Below are 21,533 nucleotides of genomic sequence, written 5' to 3' on the forward strand. Positions count from 1 at the left end.
TGAGGAAAGTGTGGTTAGAGTGGGGTGAGCAGAGGTCCTCCAGGAAGGCTGTGTGGCCTGCAGGATTGAGTGTGGCACTGAGATGAGGAGTGGCGGCTGGTTCTTCAGCTTCGAACTGCAGAGCTGGGCACCGCAGAGCGAGTGTGGTTTTGATAGACTGGGAAGTTTTTCATTATTTCAGGTTTGGGTTTTCGACTTGTCTGGGAAATCCTAAAGAACTTTTCCTTCCTCTCTGTTACTCACACAGGTGCTAATGAAGCCAGCCAAGGGGAAGCTGAAAGTCTCACTCCAGCAAACCCACCTCCTCAGATGCTCAGCCTTGCTTTAGAGTGGCGCCTGCTTTAAACAGAGCCGTTCTCTCAGGTGGCGCGCCAGCCTCAGAGTCTGCAGATGCGCCACCAGCTCTCTGCCGGCTCGCCCTGTGTGGGCTTTGCTCCACTGAGTCAGAGTCGGCCTAGAGGGTCTCTAAGGCAGTGCTGAAGCCATGTGCTGTTGCGCGTCTGTGACATCGGTCTTTCCTTTCTGTTTTGTTTTTGTGATAGGTTCACCAAGTTGAAGAGTCTTAACCTTTCCAATAACCATTTAGGGGACTTCCCACTAGCAGTCTGCAATATTCCGACCCTGGCTGAGCTCAACGTGTCATGCAATGCCCTCCGAGCCGTCCCGGCCGCCGTGGGAGCGATGCACAAGTAGGTCCTCCAGCCTCCCTGCAGGGCCCCCGAGACCCTGCCCAGGACACTGCGCTGGGGCCATCGCACAGGAGGCTAGCGTGCTGTGCTGGTCGTAGGCGCCTCTGCCCCAAATCAAGAGATCACGCTCTTGTGTAGAGTTCATTTTGTAGCTTCTTTGAGAATCTAGTAAAAAAAATTAAAATATCCTCATTTAGAACCAGTGATCCCTACAGATGAATGTGTCTAAATATAGGAGGAGGGGTTACTTTCTCATTTCCTGAGTTATGTTGAATTCTAAGGCTTAGAAATTAGTTTGTTTTTTTTTTTTAAATATATGCTTTCAGTTTTATTAAGTGAAACTACTTAAAATCTTACACATGCTCATTATGAAAGTGAAAGTGTTAGTTGCTCAGTCGTGTTCAACTCTTTGCAACCCCATGGACTGTAGCCCACCAGGCTCCTCTGTCCATGGAATTCTCCAGGCAAGAATACTGGAGTGGGTTGCCATTTCGTCCTCCAGGGGACCTTCCCAACCCAGGGATCAAACTTGGGTCTCCTGCATCGCAGGCAGGTTCTTTACCAGGGATATAAATACTATGAAATACTGTAGCAAATAAAACAGTAAATATTTTAGAAGCTCCCCAAATCCTATTATCTAAAAAATCTTTATTACCAATAGTAGGAAAATATTATGGGATACATTTTTCTTTTCATTTATACAGAAAGAAGGATGGATGTGCAGATGAAAAGCGATATCTCAGTGTTTGTACTTCTTTTAGGAGAAAAGTACAGAATCTTCTCTTATGTTTAAAAGTCAGAAGTTAATTTTAAAAATAACAACGAAAGATGAGTATCTAGGCTGATTGACACTGCAGTCAGCTTGCTGTGTTCCCATTTACGCCTGTCCAGGTTCAGGGAATTGATCCCAATTTTCATTTTCAATAAAAGATTAAGATGCTTGTCTCTGATCTTTTCTCTCTGGTGTATTATCACTTCAGGCCCTGCCCTTAGCATTTTGCAAAGGAGAGTGCAATATATTTCCTTTTTCTGGTAAGAGGATCTATACTTACGCAACTTGAATGTTAATAATAAAGATGTAAAGTGTATACGTTCTCTTTGTAACTCTTACGTTTTCTTTGCTAGCTTACAGACATTTTTGTTGGATGGAAACTTTCTCCAGACCCTTCCTGCTGAGTTGGAGAACATGCATCAGCTTAGTTATCTTGGTCTTTCTTTCAATGAATTCACTGACTTTCCAGAGGTGCTGGAGAAGCTGACAGCTGTGGATAAGCTTTGTATGTCTGGAAACTGCATGGAGACGCTTCAGCTACAGGCTTTAAGAAAAATGCCTCACATTAAGCATGTGGATCTAAGGTAACCACCTTAAAGAAATCTATCCCATTTGAGCAGTTGGCTTCTGTCTGGGACGTTGATTGTAGCCCTTCTGGTGGCTTTCTTCTGTCTAGACAAGCAAGCTGGTTAGTTGCAGTTAGGACCCACTTTTCTGTTTTCCCTCAGAGGGAACCCTGAAACTTCTTAAATTTTTTTTTTCCCCTCATCAATGAGTGACCGTCTGTCTCAAAGGTCTTAGTTGATTTTGCAGGTTTGAGTCCAGCTTTAATTAGTAGCACCGTCAAGTCAGAGAAAGCTGTTTATGGTGAATGAAAATCATGTTCCTGAGAGCCAGGTCGATTTTGCTCTCCGTTATCCCTCCCTTTCTGTGGCTCGAGGCACTTGACATCATCGAGCTCCTCTCCTTTCTTTTTTTTCCCTTCCTTGGCTTCCTTAATATAATATAGTCATTAAATTTGTTATTTATTTAATTTGTTTAATTTCCTCTCTCTCCATCCAGATGGCTCTTCCCTTAGTTTACTGTTCTTTATAAAAATGTAACCCTCGTCATCTTTTGTTAGGCCTGAGTTTGGCTAGAGCCTCCCCTCTCATCCCTTTGCAAGAGCAGGGAACGTGCATTTTGAATTCTGATCACACTGCTCTCCAACTGAAAACACCCACACACCCTTGCTTACATCATAGATGTATTTTTGTATATACTTTACATATGGATGGGCTTTGAGTTCCTGCAAAACAGCATATGGGTTTAGGGCTTAATATTAACTTGCCCAATTTGATATTTTTCAATGAAAGTAACTTCCCTATTGGTGCTAAAGCTCCAGTAACTTTGGCCACCTGGTGTGAAGAGCTGATTCATTGGAAAAGACCCTGATGCTGGGAAAGATTGAGGGTAGGAGGAGAAAGGGGTGACAGAGAATGAGATGGTCAGATGGCCTCACTGGCTCAATGGATAGGAATTTGAGCAAACTCCAGGAGATGGTGATGGACAGGGAGGCCTGGTGCACTGCGGGTCCATGGGGTCACAGAGAGTTGGACACAACTTAGTGACTGAACAACAACACACATCCCCATTAGCCAGGGAGCGGTGAGCACATTAAATCTCAGGTGAGATGTTTAATGTTTCTGTGCAGCTGTATTCTCATCTCTAGATTACGGTTAATAACAACGTAACTCATAGAGTTTGGGAAGGAAGAGAGTAAATGCCTCTCTCCCTCAGCAAATGTTGCATGTTGTTCTCATTACCTGGTGAAAACTCTTCTGCTCGTGAACCCCTCTCTGCTGTCATTCTTGGCATCTTTTCCCCTCTTTGGATTTTCCTGTTTTTCTGCCTACTTTCCTCCCGGGTGATAACACCAGACCTTCCCTTGAGCCTGTCAAAGTTCATCAGCACAAAGTAGCAGCATTGCCTTTTTGCTTCCCTTTCATCTCCATTCTTCCGGTTTGGCCCAGGGAACCCATTCATTCCAGTCCCGCAGAGAAGTGGTTTGCTTTATCTTTCCTCAGACTGAAAGAGTAAAGGCTGTCACACCTGGGGATATGTTAGCAATTTGCAGACATACAGTTCTTAGTTCAGGGAGACCAAATGGTAACAATTTATCTAACTTTGAGAGCTTTTTAAAGGGTGACAGGATAGGGAGCTGAACACATTGTCTTCTTAACTTTCTTTCTGAATTTGTTAACCTTATTTGCCTCTGAGTGGTGGCTCAGTGGCAAAAGAATCTGCCTTCAGTGCAGGAGAGGTAGGAGATGTGGGTTCGATCCCTGGGTTGAAAAGATCCCCTGGAGGAAGAAATGGCAACCCCCTCCAGTATCCTTCCCTGGGAAACTCCATGGACAGGGGATCCTGGCGGGCTGCAGTCCATGGGGTCACAGAGTCACACGCCTGCAGTGACTTGAGCACCCACAGCACACACACAACTGGGTTTAGAAAACCTTCGTGTTCAGGGGTTTGAGCTCTTTTTAAATAAAAAGCCACCCAGAGATGTAACAATGGTCACATTGCTCACTGGTAACAAGCATGAGAGAGGATTTGTAAGTTACCTCCTGTTAGGGAAGAAGACATCATTTTCCTTGATATGAATCAGCTTCCAAACGAGATCAATCTAATATGTTTGGAAGCAGCTGTTCTTATTAAGAGTTTTGTAAATTCTTCAAATTTCTAGTTCAAATTGGGTCTTTTTAAAAAGATAAGATCAGTTACAGGATATTTAGAAACCAGAATAAACTTTTATACACTGTAAATGTTGAATGATTGTGAGTAACTGCTTCCCTCCAGACTGCTGAGCTGAGATGAGAATCTGGTCAGATTTGCTTGTGATTCTGCCTTAATATTTCATGTTGAAGCTAGTGGGGTGATTTAAGAGGAGTCTTACTTAGTCTCTGTGAGCTGAGGGCTGATTCTAGTGATTGCATTTATGATCCTTCAGATGGAACCAGTACGTCAAATTAAAAGTAATCATTTTTCTTTTAATCTTACTCGTTCTCACATTGACATATTTAAGACTGATACTGTCTTTTCTATGGTGTAGGGAATATTCTCGCCTTTTCTCCAAACTCTGGATGTTACATTTCTCTCCTTGATCACTCCTCTCTCTCTTCTCTGCCTTGAGGGTTGGTTGCCTGTGCTCGCGGGACCCCATTGTTACCTCTCGTCTCCGTGGTAAAAAGTCATCTTGCTCCAACCCTTCTTTCTCGTCTTAGGATCAATTCCACTTCAGCTGCCAACAGGATATTTCACCTTGCTTTCGTCTTTTGACACACTCAACCAAATTACATGTGAAACAGTTTAATGTTTTTTCATGTATTTTTAAATTGGAGTATAATTGCTTTGCGATGTTGTGTTCGTTTCTGCTGCGAATCAGCTGTATGTATACGTGTGTTCCCTCCCTTTTCAGTCTCTGTCCCCCGGCCCCCTGCCTCACCCCACCCCCATGCTGTCACAGAGCACTGCGCTGAGCTCCCTGGGCTATCAGCAGTCTCCCAGCTGCGCACGGCGGTTACTAGCTGGGCACGGCGGTTACTAGATGCACGAAGCAGTTCCTCAGCTGTGCACGGCGGTTACTAGTTGCACCCGGCGGTTCCTAGCTGCGCCCGGCAGTTACTAGATGCGCGAAGCAGTTCCTCAGCTGTGCACGTTGGTTACTAGCTGCACCCGGCGGTTACTAGCTGCGCACAGCAGTCTCCCAGCTGCGCCCGGCGGTTCCCAGCTGTGCATTTTACGCGTGGCAGTGCTCATGTCAGCGCTGCTCTCAGTTTATCCCGCCTTCTTCCTGTCTCTGTGTCCACAGGTCTATTTATACACCTGTGTCTCTGTCCCTGCCCTGCAAATAGATTCCTTAGTACCATTTTTCTAGATGCCATATATATGAGTTAATATACAATATGTGTTTTTCTGACTTCACTCTGTATGACAAAGTCTAGGTTCATCCACATGGCTATAAATGACCACTTTCTCTATTCAGCAAGTTCTTTCCCGTGGGTCCCTATTTTTGCCGATAGCACAACTTCATTGGTTCAGTTCAGTCGCTCAGTTGTGTCCGACTCTGTGCAGCCCTGGGGACTGTAGCACGCCAGGCTTCTCTGTCCATCACCAACTCCTGGAGCTTACTCAAATTCATGTCTATCGCGTCGGTGATGCCATCCAACCATCTCATCCTCTGTCGTCCCCCTCTCCTCTTGCCCTCAGTCTTTGCCAGCATCAGGATTTTTTCTAATGAGTCAGCTCTTCCCATCGGGTGGCCAAAGTATTGGAGTTTCAGCTCTAGTATCGGTCCTTCCAATGAACATTCAGGACTGGTTTCCTTTAGGGTTGACTGGTCTGATCTTGCAGTCTAAGAAACTCTCAAGAAAATTCTCCAACACCACTGTTCAAAAGCATCAATTCTTTGGCGCTCAGTTTTCTTTATGATCCAACGCTCACATCCATACATGACCACTGGAAAAGCCATAGCTTCGACTAGACAGACTTTTGTCGACAAAGTAATACCTGGTTTTTAATATGCTGTCTAGGTTTGTCATAGTTTTTCTTCCAAGGAGCAAACATCTTTTAATTTCATGGCTGCAGTCACCATCTAGTGATTTTAGAGCCCAAGAAATTAAAGTCTCTCACTGTTTCCATTGTTTCCCCATCTATTTCCCTTAAATTGTGGGACTGGATGTCATGATCTTCATTTTTTGAATGTTGAGTTTTAGGCCAGCTTCTTCACTCTCCTCTTTCACTTTCATTGCGTTGTCCACAAAGGTCCATCTAGTCAAGGCTCTGGTTTTTCCAGTGGTCATGTATGGATGTGAGAGTTGGACTATAAAGAAAGCTGAGCACCAAAGAATTGATGCTTTTGAACTGTGGTGTTGGAGAAGACTCTCGAGAGTCCCTTGAACTGCAAGGAGATGCAACCAGTCCATTCTAAAGGAGATCAATCCTGGGTGTTCACCGGAAAGACTGATGTTGAGGCGGAAACTCCGATACTTTGGCCACCTGATGTGAACTGACTCATTGGAAAAGACCCTGATGTTGGGAAAGATTGAGGGCAGGAGGAGAAGGGGACGGCAGAGGATGAGATCGTTGGATGGCATCACCGACTCAATAGACAGGAGTTTGGGTAAACTCTGGGAGTTGGTGATGGACAAGGGGGCCTGGCGCGCTGCAGTCCACGGGGTCGCAAAGAGTCAGACACAACTGAGCAACTGAACTGAACTTTCACTTTCATCAAGAGACTCTTTAGTTCTTCTTCATTTTCTGCCATAAGGGTGGTGTCGTCTACATATCTGAAGTTACTGATATTTCTCCCAGCAATCTTGATTCCAGCTTTTGCTTCCTCCAGCCTGGCATTTCACATGATGTACTCTGCATATAAGTTAAATAAGCAAGGTGACAATATACAGCCTTGACGTACTCCTTTCCCAATTTGGGACCAGTCTGTAGTTCCATTTCCAGTTCTAACTGTTGCTTCCTGACCTGCATACAGATTTCCTCAAGAGGTAGGTCAGGTGGTCTGGTATTCCCATCTCTTTCAGAATTTTCCAGTTTGTTGTGAGCCACAGAGTCAAAGTCTTTAGCATAGTCAGTGAAGCAGTAGATGCTTTTCTGGAATTCTCTTGCTTTTTCTATAATCCAGCAGATGTTAGCAATTTGACCTTTGGTTCCTCTGCCCTTTCTAAATCCAGCTTGAACATCTGGGAGTTCTCCATTCACCTACTGTTGAAGCCTGGCTTGGAGAATTTTGAGCATTATTTTGCTAGTGTCTGAGATGAGTGCAGTTGCGCCGTAGTTTGAACCTTCTTTCACATTGCCTTTCTTTGGGATTGAAATGAAAACTGACCTTTTCCAGTCCTGTGGCCCCTGCTGAGTTTTCCAACTTCACTGGTTATCCAGACACAAGATTTGTGACTGTGTTTTCTAGTGTGCTACCCAGATGCTTGCTATCATATCAGTTCGTCTTGGGCACCAGTCTCGCTCTCTGGCCCTTACTTTTTCTTCTCACTGCTGCTCTTGCCTCCTCTCTGCACTGTCTGCTGCCATTGTACAGCCTCTCAAGCACAGCCTCACTCAGAACCTTAGTTTTCTAACTCAAGATACTTAAGCTCTCATTTCTAGTTTCAAGCCCCTAGCCTGTGAATCCCTTGAGGATGAGGTTCTAAGTATGGTTCAGTCCAGAGTGTGGTCCTCCAGCATGTGCTAGCAAACCAACTATTTGCAACTTTTTTTAAACAAAGAGATAGGTGTAGTAATTGAGACTTAATATCTTGGAAACATTCGCCATTGCCACAATATTCACGTAGACCCACGTAAGCAGACGCACCTCACTGTACAGGGAGCACATTAGGCCAGGTGCTGGTGAACTCGACGTGGCGAGCCACTTGTGTGGAGCTCTGTGTCCCAGTGTGTGCATGTCCGTCCGTGAGGGATTAGAGGTTGGAAAATAGGTCCTTCCTCCTAGATAACTTGAGAAGCACTCCCCTGATTTGTATAGCCTGAGTCTCTGTAGTGAAAATGGACTAGTCGCTCAGCTGTGTCCAAGTCTTTGCCACCCCATGGACTGCAGCCCACCAGGCTCCTCTGTTCGTGGGATTCTCCGGGCAGGAACGCTGGAGAAGGTCGCCGTGCCCTCTTCCAGGGCGTCTTCCAGATGCAGGGGTCGGACCTGGGCCCCCGCACTGCAGGCAGATTCCTTGCCGTCTGAGCCGCCAGGGAAGCGTGTGTCCGTGAACCCGCAGTGTTAGTGCGCAGCAGGCTCCGTGCTTGATAAATGGTGTGGACTTGCCCAGCTCGTGTCCGTGTTCTCACTCCTCTCACTCGGTGTGCGCTCCTGAGGGGCCCCTGCACACACGCGTGAACCTCAGCCTGAGAGTCCAAAGGCCGTTCAGCTCCCCCCCATGGACTCCTTGTTTCTCCCGTTCATGTCCAGTGAATTCTGCCTGCTCTTGGGGTTCGGATGACAGCCTTCCTCTCCCATAGCATTTTCCGACCAGTCTCTATGTTTTATACCTCATTTATGACATTGATCGGGCTTCCCTGGTAGCTCCATCGGTAAAGAATCTGCCTGCCAGTGCAGGAGACAGGGGTTTCATCCCTGGGTGGGGAAGATCCCCTGGAGAAAGAAGTGACAACCTACTGCAGTATTGCTGCCTGGGAAATCCCACGGACAGAAGAGCCTGGTGGGCTACAGTCCATGGGGTCACAAAAGAGTTGGACACGACTTGTCGACTAAACCACCACCATGACACTGATCACAGACTTGGATCCTCTGGCTTCACGTTTTAAAGCATACGTGGTTTGAATTACTAAGTCTGTTGGCACGCCCCTTACCTTATTCGTCTCTTACTGACGCACAGCCTGGGGACGTGCTTGTCCCGTCCCCGTGGCCCCTTTCGTGTGCAGGATACTGGCAGGTGCGTCCCCCTCATTGCTCGGCACCGTGTAGGACAAGGAAGGTGTCAGCCTCCGTGTCCAGGTTAGAATGAGGCTTCCTGGAGGCTTAGGTGATGGCTCAAGGTCATATGTGTAAAGTGTTCAGCAGCAGACTGGAACTAGAACATTTTCACACTGCGGACCTACACACAATAAATGCTCAGTGAGTATTGATGAAAATAAATAAAATGCTCTGTTAACTGAGGAGATTATTGGAAAGGAATTCTCACAACATTTTGCCTCTTTAAAAGTTCATCTGAAGTAGTCATATTATCCTGTGAGCCTGAAACCTTTTGATATTTGCATCCTGATAAGACTTGACAATTTAAAGTGAATAGTGGCAATAACCTCCCTGTCATTATAAATTCTCTTTTGTCTCATTAAATCAGCCCTATAATTGTGTTGGTGTTAATACAGTGCAGGGTTGGGGGTAGGCTGAGATTAGTGCATCGTGAAGGTGATTTAAAGCATAGACTCGGGAGAACACAGGGCAGTTTTCAGTTCCTGTCGTCTCTTGTATCCAAAAGGCGATTTGGGTTTTGATGCAAAGAACTGACTTATTGGAAAAGACCCTGATGCTGGGAAAGATTGAAGGCAGATGGAGAAGGGGACAACAGAGGATGAGATGGTTGGACGGCATCACTGACTCGATGGACATGAGTTTGAGCAAGCTCTGGGAGTTGGTGATGGACAGGGAAGCCTGGCGTGTTGCAGTCCCTGGGGTAGAAAAGAGTTGGACACAACTGAGCAACTGAACTAAGGTGATTCTGTGTACATATTCTAGTAATCTAGTGAGCATTTAGAGATAGGCAGATCACTGAGTTGAAGCCAGTTTTTTACAACCTGGAACAGAAAAGAGAAGGAGCAAAAAATGATAATTTAAATCTCAGGGACATTTGACGGAGCCACATGCTGTCCTCGTGGTTTGACAGATCCTTAGTTCTTGGCTGTCTTGTCCTTCATCCTTGAGTTCCAGTGGCTTTATGATACTGCTATTAGAAATTTAGTTCAGTTCTCTCACTTTATTTTTTTAGATTTATTTTTTAAATTTTAAAAATTTAGTTGCTCTCATTTTATTTTTTCCAAGGGCTGGAAAGCACTGCGGAGAACACTTGACTTTTTTCTAAGTTCCTCCTCTCATATTAATGCTCTTGTAACCAAGTGCACGATCTCAGCACTCTGTTCGCTTTGTAACAAGGAGTAGGAGGTTCTGTTGTTCGTTTGTTTGTACAGGAGCTGGGCGTAGCCTGGCAAACTAGGCCTGGAGAGCTCATCTGTTTTCCTCCACTTTGAAACTAGGTGTGCTTTTGCACTGATTCCTCGTCCCCTCACCACTAGCCTGTCTCCCTGGCACCTCGTTCGTGGCTGCGTGGGTCCGTGAGCTCACCAGTGTTTATGAACCAGGCTCTGCCAGGCTTTCCCTGCACCCCGCACTCGCTGGGCCCCATCGCGATCCTTTGTTCTGTGCGTTCGCAGTGAATCCTACGTGCCAAATATCAGTATTTCCTGTGCTTTGCTTTTTCAAGCAGTGTTTTAAAGATGGAGACCGTTTTGGTAATTAATCCTTGGTCTGGAACCAGCTATGAAAATTCAGATTGGCTTACACGCCTGTTTCTGGTGCATAGGTGGCCCCGTTCTTTTTTTTTTTTTTTTCCCCAAGCTCACCTGTTAGTTTTATCCTTTATGGCTGCTCATCTACCTGCTCGCTTATCCTCTCCTTCCTTAAATACTCAGTGTAGCTGCGCGTGCTTAGCAGGGTTTCCTGGGTTTTGTTTCTTGTATTCTTTCAACCAGATTCTTAGAAATAAATGTTTAAATGATTTTCCCCCCTTGAAATGAATTAAGATAAAAATCAATATGCATGCTTTTCTTCCAGGCTATTAATGGTCTAAATTGCATTTCAGAATATATTTGCAAAGTTAAGACCTCATGGAATTGTAGCTGGGAATAGCCAGGGGACCTAGCTAGTGAAGGAAGAGCAGATACTGAGAGTAAAGAAATGATGGAGAGCTGTGACAGTGAGGCCTGAGGCCCTCCTGTTGGTCACATGTAAGGGGTGGCTTGTATTTACAGCATTGCCCTTGGTTATAGTCTCTGTTTGTGTCCTTTTCCTCTCAAGACTGAACCTAATTAGGAAACTAGTGGCGGACGGAGTGGACTTTCTCCCCCACGTCACTCAGCTTGATCTGCGAGACAACCAGCTTGGGAATCTGGACGCCACGGTTTTCAGCGGCCTTGAGGTTCTGCACTGCGAGCGGAACCAGCTGGTGGGCCTAGGCCTCTGCGGCTGTGTCCTCAAAGCACTCCATGCCGCTTCTAACGGTATGTAATGAGACCTGGCCCCAAGAACTCACTCAGTGCAGTGCTCTCGTCTTCCTCCCGGCTTTGACCTCTCTTTCCTCATTCAGTGAAACAGGTGTCAGTTTTTGCTAAGATAGGAATCATGAGAGAAGAATGCTGTTGGGTATTTAAAGCAATCACAAGGAAGGACTTACAGTTCCTGACCTGTCTGTCTTATATTGTGACATTTAAATAAGTCATTCCCACTGGTGATTGACTCTTCGGCTTGAAGAGCAGATGTTGTTGGTGGGGGCGGGGGAGCGTGATAGGAAGTGAACTGTTTATTGGGCCACTTGTGACGATGGTGCATCTGGAGAGTGAAAGGGGAAGGCAGGTCTATTATGGACCCACACAAGGCCTCAGACCTCCTGCCCCACCAGCAGAGGGCCTCCCCGCAGGAGAAGCCCGCATCATCCATCACAGGGCCATCACGGAGCAAGAGCTGTGTGCGTTCAATGAGGGTGCCTCCTTAGACTTCGGGGATCACGGCAGTTCTAAAGAAAGAAAAGGTCATATGGGTGCATGTTTGGTGAAGTGAATGAAGATTTCTACTCCTTCCCATCGGACAGCTGCATGGAAACGAGTGTTTACTGCTGCACGCTGAACAGGCGTTTATCAAGCACTTGTCCTCTATGTCGTGCAGCACAGGACTGCTGCTGAAGGAGAGGAGCTCTTTCTTGCCTTTTCCTTTTTTTGGTTTTAATGAATTTACTGTCATTTCATCAGGCACTCTGTCTATCGGATCTAGGCCCTGAAATCTGTTTCTCACTTCCACTGTATAATCATAAGGGATTTGATTTAGGTCATACCTGAATGGTCTAGCGGTTTTCCCTACTTTCTTCAGTTTGAGTCTGAATTTGGTAATAAGGAGTTCATGATCTGAGCCACAGTCAGCTCCTGTTCTTGTTTTTGCTGACCGTATAGAGCTTCTCCATCTTTGGCTGCAAAGAATATAATCAATCTGATTTCGGTGTTGACCATCTGGTGATGTCCATGTGTAGAGTCTTCTCTTGTGTTGTTGGAAGAGGGTGTTTGCTATGACCAGTGCATTTTCTTGGCAAAACTCTATTAGTGTTTGCCCTGCTTCATTCCGCATTCCAAGGCCAAATTTGCCTGTTACTCCAGGTGTTTCTTGACTTCCTACTTTTGTATTCCAGTCCCCTATAATGAAAAGGACATCTTTTGGGGATGTTAGTTCTAAAAGGTCTTGTAGGTCTTCATAAAACCATTCAACTTCAGTTTCTTCAGCATTACTGGTTGGGGCATAGACTTGGATAACTGGGATATTGAATGGTTTGCCTTGGAGACGAACAGAGATCATTCTGTCATTTTTGAGATTGCATCCAAGTTCTGCATTTTGGACTCTTTTGTTGACCATGATGGCTACTCCATTTCTTCTGAGGGATTCCTGCCCTCAGTAGTAGATATAATAGTCATCTGAGTTAAATTCACCCATTCCAGTCCATTTTAGTTCGCTGATTTCTAGAATGTTGACGTTCACCCTTGCCATGTCGTTTGACCACTTCCAGTTTGCCTTGAGAGTTCCAGAAAAACATCTATTTCTGCTTTATTGACTATGCCAAAGCCTTTGACTGTGTGGATCACAATAAACTGTGGAAAATTCTGAAAGAGATGGGAATACCAGACCACCTAACCTGCCTCTTGAGAAATCTGTATGCAGGTCAGGGAGCAACAGTTAGAACTGGACATGGAACAACAGACTGGTTCCAAACAGGAAAAGGAGTACGTCAAAGCTGTATATTGTCACCCTGCTTATTTAACTTCTATGCAGAGTGCATCATGAGAAACACTGGACTGGAAGAAGCACAAGCTGGAATCAAGATTGCCGGGAGAAATATCAATACCCTCAGATATGCAGATGACACCACCCTTATGGCAGAAAGTGAAGAGGAGCTAAAAAGCCTCTTGATGAAAGTGAAAGAGGAGAGGGAAAAAGTTGGCTTAAAGCTCAACATTCAGAAAATGAAGATCATGGCATCCGGTCCCATCACTTCATGGGAAATAGATGGGGAAACAGTGGAAACAGTGTCAGACTTTATTTTGGGGGGCTCCAGAATCACTGAAGATGGTGATTGCAGCCATGAAATTAAAAGACGCTTACTCCTTGGAAGAAAAGTTTATGACCAACTTAGATAGCATATTCAAAAGCAGAGACATTACTTTGCCGACTAAGGTCCATCTAGTCAAGGCTATGGTTTTTCCTGTGGTCATGTATGGATGTGAGAGTTGGACTGTGAAGAAGGCTGAGCGCCGAAGAATTGATGCTTTTGAACTGTGGTGTTGGAGACGACTCTTGAGAGTCCCTTGGACTGCAAGGAGATGCAACCAGTCCATTCTGAAGGAGATCAGCCCTGGGATTTCTTTGGAAGGAAAGATGCTAAAGCTGAAACTCCAGTACTTTGGCCACCTCATGCGAAGAGTTGACTCATTGGAAAAGACTCTGATGCTGGGAGGGATTGGGGGCAGGAGGAGAAAGGGACGACCAAGGATGAGATGGCTGGATGGCATCACGGACTCGATGGGCGTGAATCTGAGTGAACTCCGGGAGTTGGTAATGGACAGGGAGGCCTGGCGTGCTGGGATTCATGGGGTCACAAAGTCGGCTACGACTGAGCGACTGAACTGAACTGTCACTTCAATGGAGAAATAAACCAAACCTCAGATAACTGCAGGTCACCAAAGGATTATAGGATTTGGCTAGTCAGGAAACATGAAATAGGTGTTGAAGAGGAAAGAATCTGAATGTGGTTCATTTGATAGATGAGCATAAGGGAGTTCTGCTCTCATAGGTTGCTGCTGGGAAGTGGTAAGATGTACTTATGGGACGCATGGCTTGGAGTCAGATGGTGAAACTTTGAAGCTGATACAGTAAGCTGTAGAGATCCAGTGGAAATTTTTAGTGGAAGAGGCAAGTGATGAAAATGAAGCTGTGAGACTATTAATGTAAAAGCAGGGTCCAGAGTGTCCATATGGGGGAAGAGTGGGATGACCCACCTTTCCACTAATCCAGGTTATTGCAGTGGTTTCGTGCGAGTTAGCAGGAATTTGCAGTCGGGACTACAGATGTCGATGTAGGACATCTGCTCAGAGGTGGTGCCTGGAACCGTGGAAGTGAGGGGACTGGAGAAGAGACCCGGTATCAGAAGGAGCCTCCAAACCACCACAGGTGGCTGGGCCGGATTAGGAAGCCAAGCCTCCAAACCCGTCACAGGTAGCTGGGGCGGATTAGGAAGCCGAGCCTCCAAACCCATCACAGGTAGCTGGGGCCAGATTAGGGAGCCGAGAGATGCCAAGCCTCCAAAACCATCACAGGTAGCTGGGGTGGATTAGGAAGCTGAGCCTCCAAAACCATCATAGTTAGCTGGGGCCAGCTTACGAAGCCAAGAGAAGCCGAGCCTCCAAAACCATCACAGGTGGCTGGGGCGGATTAGGGAGCCAAGAGAAGCCAAGCCTCCAAACCCATCACAGGTGGCTGGGCCGGATTAGGAAGCCAAGCCTCCAAAACTATCACAGGTAGCCTGGGCAGATTAGGAAGCCAAGCCTCCAAACCCATCACAGGTAGCTGGGGCCGGATTAGGAAGCCAAGCCTCCAAACCCATCACAGGTAGCTGGGGCCAGATTAGGGAGCTGAGAGATGCCAAGCCTCCAAAACCATCACAGGTAGCTGGGGTGGATTAGGAAGCTGACCCTCCAAAACCATCACAGTTAGCTGGGGCAGATTAGGAAGACAAGCCTCCAAACCCATCACAGGTAGCTGGGGCAGATTAGGAAGCCAAGCCTCCAAACCCATCACAGGTAGCTAGGGCTGGATTAGGAAGCCAAGCCTCCAAACCATCACAGGTAGCTGGGGCCAGATTAGGAAGGCGAGCCTCCAAAACCATCATAGTTAGCTGGGGCCAGCTTAGGAAGCCGAGAGAAGCTGAGCCTCCAAAACCATCACAGTTAGCTGGGGGATTAGGAAGCCAAGAGAAGACGAGCCTCCGAACACTTGTAAGCGTTTCGAGAAAGCAGAAGGGATCTTGAGACTACTGCATGTGAGGAGCAGAGCCCTTGGTGCCACTTTGCACACAGTTTTGAGGGAGGCTTCCAGATTTCAGTAGAGGAGGTCCTTTCTGATCCTCAGGAGTGCTCTTCCAGTGAATAGCACGGACTGAAAAAGGCACAAGCCAGGACACATCTGACTATATCCAAGGAACCCTGAAAGTTTAAAAAAAACAATGATATTCAGACAGTTAATCTTCCAGATAAAGTTTAGGCTGTATAACAAGAGGAGTGCCACAGCGAGTGGATGGGAAGAGGTCGGAAAGCAGAGTGAGTGATTTATCTCAGTCTCTGACTTAAGACCTTGGGACTAAGTTAGGAGGTCTCTGCACTTCCCTGTAGTTTAGAAACAAATGGGTATATTGTGCTTCCCAACCTAAACCAACGGTGGAGAATAAAGCGCAGGAACGATTCTACATGAAAAGAGTCTCTGTGTCACTTGAATGGTGATGTGTTTGGTTTTGTTTTTTTCCTGCTTCCTAGAACTTGTCCAGCTTGACGTTTCCCCAGTTCCGAATTATCTGTCCTACATGGATGTCTCAAGGTAAGAAGCCAATTCCTAGAGCACTCTAGGGTCTGTGTGAAAATTATCTAGATAATTCTGTCTAAACCTGAGCGTGAGAACTTTTTATAAGGTAACTAACGAGACCCTCCTGCACAGCACAGGGAACTCCACTCAGCACTGTGTGACCTTCATGGGAAGGAAATCCAAAAGAGAGGGGATGCGTGTATACAAATAGCTGATTCCCTTTGCTGCACAATGGAAACAGCTTTGTAGAACAACCACAGCTGTGTGAGTCGCTCAGTCGTGTCCGACTCCTCGTGACCCCGTGGACTGTGGCCCGCCAGGCTCCTCTGCCCATGGGGAGTCTCCAAGCAAGAACACTGGAGTGGGTGGCCATTCCCTTCTCCTGGGGATCTTCCCGACCCAGGGATCAGGTCTCCAGCTTTGCAGGCAGCTTCTTTACTGTCTGAGCCACCAGGGAAGCCCTGCTTCTATATCTTGAAACAACTATGCTCCAATAAAAATTAATTTTGAAAAAAGAATTTTTTCTATATCTTAAAGATAAACTATGCAAATTAATATCCAGCAGTGCTGAATACTTGCCCTCTGAAAGTGCTTGGGGCTGTCAGTCTGTGTAGGCTACAGCAGAGGAGTCGCGGCATCGTGTGGACACGGATGTGCGTGCCAGGGCTGCACCTGAGAGAGGAGTCGGTTGAGGGTGTGTGGCTGGAAGGTCCAGTGTTTCTGTAATTACATCAGCTGTGTTTTCATGTTTTTCCCTGAAATGATGTTTAGTTCATTAAAAGTGTATTTTGTGCTCTGTCTCTTCTATTTTTCCCCTTTTTTTGTACGTATCTCCTTACTGCTGCTTCTGCTGTTTAGTGGCTAAGTCATGTCCGACTCTGCAGCCCCATGGACTGTAGCCCACCAGGCTCTTCTCTCTGCCCGTGGAATTCCCTAGGCAAGAGTACTGCAGTGGGTGGCCATCTCCTTCTCCAGGGATCTTCCCGCCCCAGGGCTTGAACCCGTGTCTCCTGCATTGGCAGGCAGGTTCTTTACCTCTGCGACCCTGGGGAAACCCACTCTCCTACTTGGAGCCCTCAAGCAGTGGCGACTGGCACTGCTGGAGTGGGGTTTCCGTGCAGCCTGCTCACTCTTCTCAGCTCACTTGTGCACAAGCTCACCTCCTCACCTTGTATGCAAATTCACTACTGCCCTGTGTCATATTTACTTCGGTTTCCACAAATATTGTAGTAGACTTTTCCCTGAAGTCCCAAAGCAATGTATTGGACCAAATTAGACTTTCATAATCTCCACACACTAAATTGAAACTCACTTTTAACGTAATTCCAAACGTAATAATACAAACTTTTCTGAACGACCACAGTACATAGGAGTATGTGGCCTCTCAGTGTGACAGGTAACTCATTTCAGTGCATAAAATCTGGTATAGCTGCTGTGTAATTTGCCAGGTGCAGAATTTGCCTTTAGTCATAAAAGTATACAAACCTAGGTATTTTAATAATATCTTCAATCACATTATGTAAGAATGTGTCAGAATTTAGCTGGTGTGAGAATGATCACAGTTACAGCTTTGAATTTATAAAATCGTTTATGAGTGGCGCTTCATACACCTCCTAGTAAGTTCATGTCAGTTTTCTGTTTAATGAGCTTTAAGTCAGACGCTACTCAAGTTCTTTCTGTTTTATCAGCCTTGAACCTTGCTGTCTTCAGCATTGAAATTAGAGTACAGAAGTGGGGTTTGCATATGTGGGTGCATGTAAATATCTTGAATAGATTTATTCTAGAGAATTGGCCATAGAGTAAATCTATTTTTCTTTTATTTAAAAGATGTAATTGCTAATTGGTTCCCATTGAAGCCCTCAAGTGAGACTGAATTGGAAACTTGTGTTGTGCTGGTCTCTGAATTCTGTTCTTAAATGCTGTTGATCTTTTTTTTTAAGAAAAATTCTCATGTTCAGAGCCTGTACTGTAACACGTTCTGCCTAATCCACCTCCCAAACTGTGGGACTTTTTCTCTTAGAAAACCCTCTGCATCTGACCCCTCACGTCGCTCTGCGTATCTCGCCCTCCTCTCTGTTTCCAAAGGAACTGAGCTGTTACTCATTATGGTGTTTACTAGGTTCTTAGGGTTCCTCAGGGTCAAAGTTCCAGGCTGTTTTATCACTTAGAGGAGTTTTGTTCTTTAGTGTTTGCTTATGCTGAAGGGTACTTTCACTTGCCTACCTTAATGAGATGTTTTAGAGGCTGACGCATGTGTGTGTGAGAAAGAGAGAGTGTGTGCTTAGTCACTCAGCCATGTCTGACTCTGTGTGTGTGTGTGCGCGCACGCGTGCTTAGTCACTCAGTCGTGTCCGACTCTTTGCAACCCCATGGACTGTAGTCTGCCAGGCATCTCTGTCCATGGAATTCCCCAGGCAAGAGTACTGGAGTGGGTTGCCATGCCCTCCTCGACTACTATACAATAAAATAATTAAGTGTGTCAGTCGGTAGACCTTCAAAGCCAGAGCAATATGTACCTATACAAACACTAAACAGAAAATAATGCCTTCTTTTCTGTATTTTAATTGAGAAGTTGATATAATAGCAAAAAATTTTATTCTACTAAAACCCTTGTTCCAAGCCTCATGCTTTTCACAGACTTGTTCATCTGTTTTCTAAAGAATGTTCACATACTGTTGTAGATTTTTTTGTGCCTGGTCATTTCACATATTTTAAAAAGAAGATAAAAAGCTAACCATCCATGACTAAGGAGACATTCAAATACAGTAACAGATTTATCAAAAAAGTGGTCAATTCATTTAACAACTAAAGTTACCATTAGCTTAGTTTACTTGTTTCCAGGAATCATAATTACTGTCTAATGCATAAGGAGATATTTCCAAGTCCCTGGTTCTGAGTCTTAGGGTCAGTGTATATTTTCATTGCCGCCATCTCTTTCCTCTTGTCTGCGGCAGTGGCCTCAGGGCACCTTCTGAGACCCTGGGGAAAATTTTCATATTAACGGTAAAAACGCAGATTGGAAAACAAAGCTATTATGCCATTTGACTCTTTACCTTAACTGAAAGTGTATAAATATGTGTTTATTGGTTTTCCAATGGCAGACATCTTCTCCCTAAACTTACATGGGTTTATAGACATTTTGGGATAGTAACTCTGGAAACCAGACTATTTTTTAGACTTTAGAGATAATACAAATGGTGTTACTGTGTTCTTTCCTACGTTTTCTTTATTTCTTCTTCCTTATCACATCCTGCTTCAGGTTAAAGTGACTACATATTATTTTTTTAATTTGTATTCACTGTAATTGAGTATTTCCTTTGAATTTTTGTTTGTTTTATGTAATTATTTTGACTTGTGAACCATGTTTTAAGCCAAATTCCAATCAAAGAAGAAATTGTATATTCTTACATTTAGGAACTGTTTAGAAAACGTACCTGAGTGGGTCTGTGAAAGCCGAAAGCTAGAAGTTTTGGATATTGGCCATAATCAAATATGTGAACTTCCTGCACGGTGAGTATCAAACACAGATTAAGTTAGAGAAACCTAAATAAGATAAACAATGGAAAAATTCCTGGTTCAGTGTTTAATTTGTTGTTATGAACCCCTGAAGGACTTTACTTTCAAACCTCATTTAGTATCTCTTACCTCTCGTGGTATCGTTAAGTCATAGTGCTTTGTCATGTAGTGACAGGTAGACTGACGCTTTGACCGCTAGCCAGACTTGGCAAAGCTGTGTGGAGGCTGATGCTCGGTGGAACTTTTCAAATAAGCCAAAGAAATGTCCAGAGACTCAGCAGATGATATGGCTGGTTCACCTCTGTAATCTTAATTCTTTAAGAATCTTTACTTTCTGTCTACTGTCTTAACATGTCTATCTTCTCATAGAAGAAATTTGAGAAGAATTCAATTTAAAAACTAAATTTCCATTTTTAAACCCTGGAAAACTCAGTTACTTTTACTTTGTTTCTCAGCCGTATGTTAACACTTGTAAGTTCAGTCCATTTGAAAATGCTGGGTTTTATGCTCAGTGAGCATTTAGGTGAGCCAGTGCAAAGCCCATCACCATTATCAAAAGGACTTTGGACAGGTGTGTGTGTGTGTGTGTGTGTGTGTGTGTGTAGGACGTGGAGAGAGAGAGACTCTTTTAGAAGATAGCAAAAATGACAAAAGGTGACTACTAACGAGGAAAAATAATTTGTTAAAAACAAATCTTGTCCTGTTATCTCTCCATCTATTTTCCTCTTCCCTGCTCTGACCTCCCCGATTCAACACATGCAGCCTATTGGAGTTTAGGGCCCCTGAGTCACGGCAGGCTGCAACAAACATAAGTAAACCAACAATCACATAAATACAGGATAACTGACTTCTTATCCAGTTTGCCCGAGTTAATCACTCTTTGACTTGCTCTGCACTGGTACAGGACTTGGGGGATCTAAACAAATGCGTATTCGAAGCAAATCCAGATGCTCTGTCGTCATAAAATGTAAACAGCGTTTGTTTTCGTGTGTGTTTAACACATGGCACAATAATACATATTGTTTGCTCATTTAATAATGGTGCTGTTTAGTTGCAGACTTTGTATCAGCCCTGTCATTGATCTAATATCCAGGCCAAGACAGCGATTCTTTAGAAACTGATTGAACATCCAAGCTTTGTTTGTCTAAGTGATGTGTGTGAAGGGGTTTACAAAACAGAAATTAATATTTAGAACCAGAGATGTATTGAAAGGAAAAGAAACTGTTTATTCTCCAAAAGAACTGAACAAATTCTGTCATTAGCACGTATACTCATTCTGTAGTCATGAAATCTTTCTTACATGGAAAAATGAAGATAAAGATTGTGCTGCCTTCTTACATCTATCCTTCTATTTAAGGGTAAAGTGTGTGTGTCTATGTGTGTCTATGTGTGTGAGAGAGAGAGAGACAGATAATCCCATCCTCTGTGGACCAAATCCAGAGTTACCGGTTAGAGTGGGCGTCCCAGAGGCCGGCCCTGCAGTAACTGGCTGAAGACCATCCTGGACGCCTTGTGTCGTCCTCCAGCCTCTAAAACCCGCCGAGGCAGGTGTGTCCTTAACGGTGGCCCCCGGTGTCACCACATTGAGACAGTTTGGTAGCATCTTTGTGAGCAAAGATTCTCGTTTTGATACTTAAAGTGAATAAAGTTATGGCTGTAAATTAGAGTGACTTTAAGAACTTTTAAGTGAGTGAGGTCGAGATGGTGTGAAACAGGAGCCGGGTGAGGAAGACTAGTTCTTCGACGTCAGTGTGAGTGAGCTGTCGCTTCAAGTGACCCGGACGTGAACCACAGCCTCGCTTCCCCACACTCCCCAGGCTTCTGTGTTTAACACAGGACGCGCTTTATTCTCTACAACTGTTGCTGTCCCAAGTGATCATAAAGCAGATTTCACTTTGATGAACACAAACTCATCATTTATTGCAGTTTTGATAACCCATTGAAGAAACAGTCACACTTCCCAACAGCTTGTTTAAGGCTCAGAAGAAAATGCTGCAGCGAGCCCTTCTGTTCTCTTTAGAAGGGAGTCTGCTTTGGTCCAGGATGAAATCAATGAGAAAATAAAAGTAATCAGATTCAGGGAAGTGAGGAAAGGAACGAATAATTACTGTGGAATGCAGCTGAAGATGCAAAACATTTTCTCAGTGGGCATCGG

General features: G+C 44.9%; 1 protein-coding gene across 1 annotated transcript in view; it reads left to right on the forward strand.

The window, feature by feature from the left end:
* PHLPP1 (PH domain and leucine rich repeat protein phosphatase 1) overlaps positions 1-21,533 on the forward strand; it is a 232,685-nt gene that overhangs the window by 165,037 nt on the left and 46,115 nt on the right. Inside the window, exons 5-9 of the mRNA XM_068993677.1 lie at positions 543-689; positions 1,815-2,045; positions 11,051-11,253; positions 15,817-15,877; positions 19,277-19,372. Coding sequence (XP_068849778.1) covers positions 543-689; positions 1,815-2,045; positions 11,051-11,253; positions 15,817-15,877; positions 19,277-19,372 — 738 coding nt within the window. The remainder of the gene's footprint in view (positions 1-542; positions 690-1,814; positions 2,046-11,050; positions 11,254-15,816; positions 15,878-19,276; positions 19,373-21,533) is intronic.

Source organism: Capricornis sumatraensis, chromosome 21 (assembly GCF_032405125.1).
Source record: "Capricornis sumatraensis isolate serow.1 chromosome 21, serow.2, whole genome shotgun sequence".
Classification (NCBI taxonomy): Eukaryota; Metazoa; Chordata; class Mammalia; order Artiodactyla; family Bovidae; genus Capricornis; species Capricornis sumatraensis.